The 7786-nt window shown below is 36.7% G+C and overlaps 1 protein-coding gene across 1 annotated transcript; it reads right to left on the bottom strand.

Moving 5' to 3' along the window:
- Positions 1–48: 48 nt before the first annotated feature.
- On the bottom strand, positions 49–4208 carry LOC113309061 (serine/threonine protein phosphatase 2A 57 kDa regulatory subunit B' alpha isoform-like). The gene is made up of 2 exons (XM_026557489.1): positions 2519–4208; positions 49–597 (listed from the first exon to the last, which is right to left on the bottom strand). The coding sequence occupies exons 1-2, from the start codon at positions 3728–3730 to the stop codon at positions 271–273; spliced, it is 1539 nt and encodes a 512-aa protein (XP_026413274.1). The 5' UTR covers positions 3731–4208; the 3' UTR covers positions 49–270.
- Positions 4209–7786: the final 3578 nt, after the last annotated feature.

The raw sequence follows: 7786 nt of genomic DNA, 5'->3' as shown, positions 1-7786 counted from the left end.
AAAAAAAAAAAAAGAATTACTACAAAACAATCTTACACAAATCATTAACAATCTCCCAGCCCCATTATCATGGTATTCTAAATTACATCTCTCACTGTCTTTTATCAACATTTGATATTCCTGGGTATCTCCAAAAGACAGATCTAAGAAAAAAAAAATTCAAAAAAGGAACAACAACAAATTGGATGGACGGCAGTGTGAAAATAGTCCATCCACCCATCCATGAGAGAAAGAGACGGCAACTGGAGTGGTCACCTGACGCCTAACAAATCAGCTAACCATTACTTCTTCTCCGCCAGCTTTTGCCGCAACTACCTCTTCCAGTCTCCTCCACGTTAATTCTCTTTGCTCTTCTAAGCCTTTAGCTCTAGATTCTTTCTCTTCATACTGCCTTTGGCACTCTTCAAATAGTTCATTATCCATTTCCACAAACATTTTCCGCACATTTCCAGTCAGTCCATGAACCGCTTGGTTCCAGTGGCTTTGCATGTTTCTTTCCAGTGCCTCATATATGATTGGGAAAATCACACTACGGTTCTGTGCTATTAAGCTCACGATGTGTTCGTTGTTCCATAAGAAGAGGGCACGTTCTGCTACCTGCCCAGACACCAACTTCACCTTAGAAACCAAAATACTTGAACAGAATAGAAAATCCCACATAACTTCAAGAGAGAAATAAAAATCGGTCATCAGTAGGGAAGCAGGGTCCTAAGTCCAGCAGTACTCAAGTTTGGAAGCAGAGTAGTTCCAGTTGAATTTCCCATCTATTCACGCAATCCTACTTGTTACCCCCCGAAAGTTGCCCCCAAATTTTCCCCCACTAGGTGTCACCGATTTAAACCCTACTGGATCTAGGAATGGTGAACCGAAAAATGGACAGGCACCTACCAAGGGAAAAACTTGGGGGGCAAAATTTGGCAGGCAACTAGCATTTTTCGGTATTTTTTAGTGCAGTTCAATTGAATCTCTGCCCTAATAACAAAAGATATGCTGCCCTGTGTTAGAGTTATACTTTCAATTTGACATCAATCTTGCCACGGTAAAAGAACTTCTTGTGATATAATGGAGCAGCCATCTCAACCAAATCAGAACACAAGTATGTTTCTGGTATAAATGAATTAACTTTAAATGAGAAAATAATTTGCTCGCGCGCTGCTCGAGCATTTTTGATCTAACAGCATCATAACCAACCATTTGGGAAATATAAACGGCATTTGATCAGTTCATTCAATTTAGACAAGTTTTTTACTTATCAAGTGTTTAGGAACTATCATCACGACCATCCAAATGGCCAGTGGTTGGTTGTGATGCTGCTAGATCAAAAATGCTAGAGTAGCACGCGAGCAAATTTTTTCCCCTTAAATTGGACCAGCAACACATAATAAGCCACGAGAAGACGGGGAAAGCACACGATGTAATACTGAATCTAGTTTGTGGATGATGATAAATTGATAACACATTTCTAAGTTTATGGACAGAACTACAAATATTGGCAACCATAAGACTGTTAACTTAAGAAACATATGCAAAGGGTGTCCTAATTAGTAATTAGTGAAGTCAATCCCTACTGAAGAAATAATATGTATCCAAATTCAATCTCAGCAAGCAAAAAAAAAAAGGATGAATCATAAAACCATTTTGTAGGACAGATTTGAACTTAGGATATAATCCAAAAGTGCAACTTGCTCGATAACCATAAGCTGACTATGTAGGGAACTCTCTGAGCACAAGTCAATGTCACTCCTGATACACAGTACAATCTAGCATTATGCTGTTCATAATATAACCATAGAGAGGTATTATCAATAATGGATATTTATATACATTCAATCAATGTTTTAGTCTCTTAGTCTATTAGTAACTAATAGCATGGACGAGCTAAACGGCCAGATGAATCGACTCATCGGAAAAAACTAATACCATACATTAAACATAATTGAAGTGTATAACACGACTAATATGCCTGTCACCAGATATCCAGATATGGCTAAACTTGTTATAATGATGGGTAGTGTACGAATGAAACAAAGTGAATCTAAAATAGATAAAAACTAAAACTACACTGTGGATTCCAGTATACCAATACGATATGCAAGCAACATGAGTACATGATGGCCATTGGCACCAGTACCACATTGATGCCATATACCAAGCAAGCTTCACAAATAATTGAGATGACACTTAACACGTATTAGGCAACCAAAAGTGAAGTCATGTATTACACAGGAAGAAAAGAGCAGGGGAACAAAGGAAAAGTGGATAGTATAGTCCACTATTCGTGTTGTCAAAATTGCCCCCTAGCCAGCAGAGAGGTCAATTAATTGGTGATTGGAAAGTTCCTGTACATAAGCAAACTGCTTCCTCCCAAAAAGTAATATCTACACGACTACACTTCTAAAAGGAGCAAATATGCTCAACTGTCTTCACTATTAAGAAAGATGACCTTTCAAATGGAAAGAAAACAAAAGAAAAGTGCAGACTTGAAAATACTTAATATGATTAAAAGTTGACCGCATACCTGGAAATGGGAGCTGTTAAGGCAGCGGCCGATTTGTCTAAAAAGAGGAACCATGCAACGTTGAAATTCTGGAGATTGAGTAGCCTCGAGCACTTCTTCAAGCTCGTTGAGAAACAGAACCTCCTTTTGGCAGTTTGTGACTGGCCAGTACTTCAATAACCCCCTTATAACTGTATCTGCCAGCTTATAATCCTTTTCAACAAACTGGGTAATGCAGTAAGACAACTGCTGGTGGTACAATCCAACGGATTTAGGTTTATGAAGGGGAATAAGGGCCCTGACAAGGAACAACTTATGCTCCTCTTTCATCGGCAAAGCAAACCCATTTATTATACTTCCAAGAATCTCCAACAACTCACCAATTCCACTGTGTCTTTCAGTCTCAAATATAAACCGATAAAAGATATTGTTGATTGCTTTTCTTATAAATGGGCGGTGAACCATGAATTTCCCATAGATACGATGAAGGATAGTCTTCAAATACTCTCGCTCACGAGGATCTTCAGAATCAAACAAATCAAGTAGCTTCAACACAAACGAATGATCAATATATCGCTTAGCTATCTTCGTATCAGTATCAGACGAAACAATGTATCTCAATAATAGTTCATAAACGATTTGCAGATGCAACCAAGCTGGCTCCAGATATGGTTCATCTTCATCTGGGTCGTTAGTTTCAGACCCCGTATTCTCATGTGAAGCCGGTGGTAAACACCTAAAAATATTAATCGAAACCATTCTTATCAACTCTTCCTGAACATTCTCTGTAATTTTCCCTGACCCCGACTGTATAAAATCAACTAGCTCAAGTAAAGTCACCCGTTTCGTTTCCTTTTCACGAACCAATCTCAACGTATCAGAAAAATCAAACAGAATGCAACAAAGCTGTAATTTCCTTAGAAACAAGTTCTGCCGATCCGATACAGCTACATCTCTAAACAACGGTAAGAATTCGACAATATCAGATGTAACAGTATTATTATTGTTATTATTCTGATTAGTACTCTGTTGCTGCTGTGAATTACCAGCTGTAGAAGTAACAGTGGATCTCGACGAATGATTTACAGTAACATTCGATGTCGAAACTGATCCAGAGTTTCTCAAACCACCACCACCACCACCACCAGCAGCAGGATATCCATATGAAGCTGGTTCATTCGCATCCGCTTTAGAACCTTTACGATTAGCTCGTTTTATGATTTTATTAAACATAGTCTTAGTTTCATCAAACTCAATAAAACCCTAAAATCCTAAAAAAAATCTAAGACAGTGTATTTATCTATTATCTATCTCCTTAGATCTTCTTCATCATGTGGTTTGTAATGAACTGAAAAAAAGCCCTAGATTAACTAATGACTGGTGTATCTAACTAACTAAGTTTAACTACAAAATAATAAATTTAGTATACATGAAAAATTTGATAGATCTGAAAAACATAAATGGAATCAAATTAAACAAAAAAAAGTACCGTTTTTTATGTTTCTTTTTTTTTTTTTTCGGTTCTTGAGAAGTGGAGATCTCTGGAATTTGATCAGTGGAAGTGAGCAGTAGTACTGGATGATGATGGTGATAACCACATGGATCTTTTTAATGATCCATTGTGGGATGGATTAGAGAATGTGTGTGTGAGAGTAAACAGAGAGGAGAGAGAAGGGAATATGAGAGGAAAGAAAAGAAGAAGAAAATTGAGAGTGAAGAAAGTAGAAGGGATATAATTTCAATTTTTCCTCTTTTTTTCAGAAAATAATTTTATTTTTTCCGTACCACGAATTTGGAGAAGGAGGCCCATCTAAGTGGAAGTAGATAAGATGTGTATTTGCCCAGGCACCCAATCATAACAGTAACGGAAAGTGAAAACTACAGGGAGATCCATTCTCCCTGATGTTTCTATTGTGAAACACACGCTCCCAAAACTACAGACGCGCATCCAAATTCTGAAAGAAATTTATTCTCAAACCCAAAATATATAAAATTCTGTTTTTTTTTTTCTCTTCTTCTTCTTCTTCGTCTCCACTATACCTAGATCTCAGAAAAAGGGATAGATTCGACTGATTTCGAGAACAAATTCATGCCTAAATTCGATTGATCTCAACAGCAGCACCAAATCGTCTTCTTCTTCGAATTAACGACGAACACTCTTACTACCGATTCTCTTCATTACAATTTAAATTCACTACTGTTATTAATGGTAGCAGCAAAAATCCCTAAATGGGTTTGTAGAACACGGTTTGGTCATCATAGATTTATGATCAAAACTTGTTTTCAATGAAGATTTTGAAATGAATTTCAGATTTTTATGAAACTCTCAGCCGTGAATTGAGTTGGAGTAAGCAATACTGGATGAGTTGTGAAGAAGGTTTAATTGCAGATGATGGTGTAAATACATGAAAGAAGATGATGGTGTAAATACATGATTTTGACCAAGAGCCCCCGAATAACTGAAAGATAATGGTTTGCGTGGGAGTTAATGAAACATGAAAGAAGATGATGATGTGGTTATGACTGCATAACATGTCATTCAGTCGAGAAACTGTCTGCATAACATGTTATGCATTCGTGAAAATGGATGCATAACCTGTTATGCATCTACGAAATTTGTTGCATAACTTGTTATGCAGTCCAGAAAACCTGCATAACCTGTTATGCGTCCGAAAATATGGCTACATAATGCATTATGCATCGAGAAAATAGATGCATAACCTGATATGCATCCGTAAATATGGATGCATACTGCATTATGCATCAATTTTTTTATATGTACGGCTAAAATCAACCAAAACAATGGTTACATAACTTGTTATAGATGCATAACTTTGTTATGCAGATAGATAACTTGTTATGCAGTCGAAAAAATGGTTGCATAATTCGTTATGCATCTGCAGAATGTGTTATGCATCGTTTTTGGTGACTGCAAAATGGTTAAGTATCAAGTTTTCAAAAAATTTCCCTAAAATGAGGATCACCTCCGATTTTTTCGTTAATTTTTTTTTGATATTCTTGTTTGTACTCGTTGCGTAGCTCTTTTAAAAAGATTTTCCAACGATATAAAATTTGTAAAATTCTAAGGCGCGGATTTTTAGATATGTTATGTCCAAGTTGCGCTGCCAATTATACCCCTGAAAAAGATAGTATGCATAACAAGTTATGCCTGAAAAGATAGTATGCATAAACAGTTATGTATTGATTCATATAATAATTTCATATAATTATAGGTGTCACGGTATACAAAATTAATTGTGGGCCTGAGAACGAGAATATTATTTTTCTTGGGTCTCCCCCTAATTTCCCCGAACGGAAATGCTAAACAAAACCGAGGGATAAAAATCCGGCAATGGTAATGTAGGATTTCCTGCACTACATAATGGCGCTAGAAACAGGGAGATTGAAGATCGAAAGTTGAAGATTGTTGATTGAGAATATCAAATCAAGAAAGTGATTAAATAAATCAGTGAATCAGTTAGAAGAAAGATGAATAGAATTAGAAAATGGCAAAAGATTGGAGTGTAAATATCAAAAGTTTGATCAATGAATTCCATGAAACATCAAAGGAAGAATACATAAACGAAATTTTGAAGGAAAGAAAGTTATGGCGGTAGAAAAACATCACCCTTGAAGATTGGGAAAGCAAAAAATTGCGTTCATGGGCGGAAGAAATATCAAAAGAAAATTGAACCATACATCTCCGTTGGTCATCACAGTGCCTATTACACCGGAAAGAAGGAGACAACAATAAAATTGACAGGAGAATGGATGTTGAACAAACTTTAATTGATACAGGAAGTTCAGTTGATATAATATTTTATCATGCATTCCGGAAGCTATTAAAGACGAAGAAATGTCCATCTCAACATATTTTGTTCACGGCTTTGAAAAATCCACACAAACCTAAAGGAGAAATAGTGGTACGAATTCCACTTGGAGAAATTGAAACACATGTAACATTGTGCGTGGTGGATATGGATCGCCATATAATATGTTATTATGGAATATCATGGATACATGCGATAAAAGATGTGGTATCAACGTTGCATCAATGTATTAAATTCCCCACTCCAAATGGAATAGGTGAAATTAGAGGAGATGTTACAATGCGAAATTATGTCATCAAATTGAAGTAAAACATTATGAAGAACAGCAAAAAAGAAACAATTTCGCAGAAATTTGGCAATGGAAGCAAGAAGGAAGAAGAATTTAGAGTATATGAGGGGAAAAAGAGGCAAAGGAATACCCAGCGAAATTTTGGAAGAAGGGGAAAGACCCATAAAAGCAATAAAAGAACCAACACCAATGGGAGAACTTAAACCCAGTTACACTGCCGCTAACCAACAAAAGAAATAAATGTTGGGACTGTGGAGGAACCTCTATGTTGAGAATGGAACCCAAATGGATATAGAAGAAGAAGAAAGAATTGTTAACTTGTGTGCGAGAATATAAAGATATTTTCGCAGGAACATGGATGAGATACCAGAATAGATCCATTAATTGCATGCCACAAATTGGAGATTAACAAAAATGTGAGACCATTTAAACAAGAAAAGAAAAATTGCAACAACTTACCATTCCCAAATAGAGAAGAAGACAGAAAAGCTTGAGGCAGAAATTATAAAGAAGCTAAATACCCAGAATGGATGGAAATAGATGATCATTGTCCCAAAAAAACAGGGAATCAGGATGCATAGATTTCACTGATTTGAACAAGCTTGCCCCAAAGATAGTTTTGCCGTTACCAGATATTCCTCAATGGTGGAATACGCAGCGGGAAATGAGAGGGTATCATCTTTAGATGGGTACAAAGGGTATAACCAAATCCCTCTCGCTGAAGAAGATCAAGAACATACTGCTTTCTTTGCTCCTAGAGGTTTTATTGTTACAAAACAACGAAATGCCATTTGGTTTGCGAAACGCGGAGCGACATATCAAAGAATGGTAGAGAAGGTGTTCGCAAATGGATACATAAAACATTAGAAGTATACGTGGACGACATGTTAGTAAAGAGTAAAGAAGCTAAAGACCATGTACAAGACTTGAGGGAGATTTTTGAACAAATGCGGCAGTATAACATTAAATTGAATCCTGAGAAGTGTACTATTGGAGTTGCATCGGGAAAAATTTTAGGCTACATTGTATCAAAGGAAGGAATACAGGTTGATCCAGAAAAAGTGCAAGCAGTTCGTGACATGCCAACACCAGCAACAATAAAAGATGTACAAAGTTGAATGGGCTTCTAGCTTCGCTGGGGAGATTCATTTCGCGATCATCAGACAAATG

This window comes from Papaver somniferum, chromosome 9, assembly GCF_003573695.1.
Source record: "Papaver somniferum cultivar HN1 chromosome 9, ASM357369v1, whole genome shotgun sequence".
NCBI lineage: Eukaryota > Viridiplantae > Streptophyta > Magnoliopsida > Ranunculales > Papaveraceae > Papaver > Papaver somniferum.
The sequence above is the reverse complement of the archived record's forward strand: the minus strand, read 5'-3'. Positions and strand labels throughout refer to the sequence as shown.

Excerpts from the sequence above, each read along its gene's own strand:
- LOC113309061 (XM_026557489.1), bottom strand. The coding sequence starts at position 3,730 with ATGTTTAATAAAATCATAAAACGAGCTAATCGTAAAGGTTCTAAAGCG. Across the intron at positions 598-2,518 it reads TTAACAGCTCCCATTTCCAG|GTAGCAGAACGTGCCCTCTT; the intron begins GTATGCGGTCAA and ends GTGTCTGGGCAG.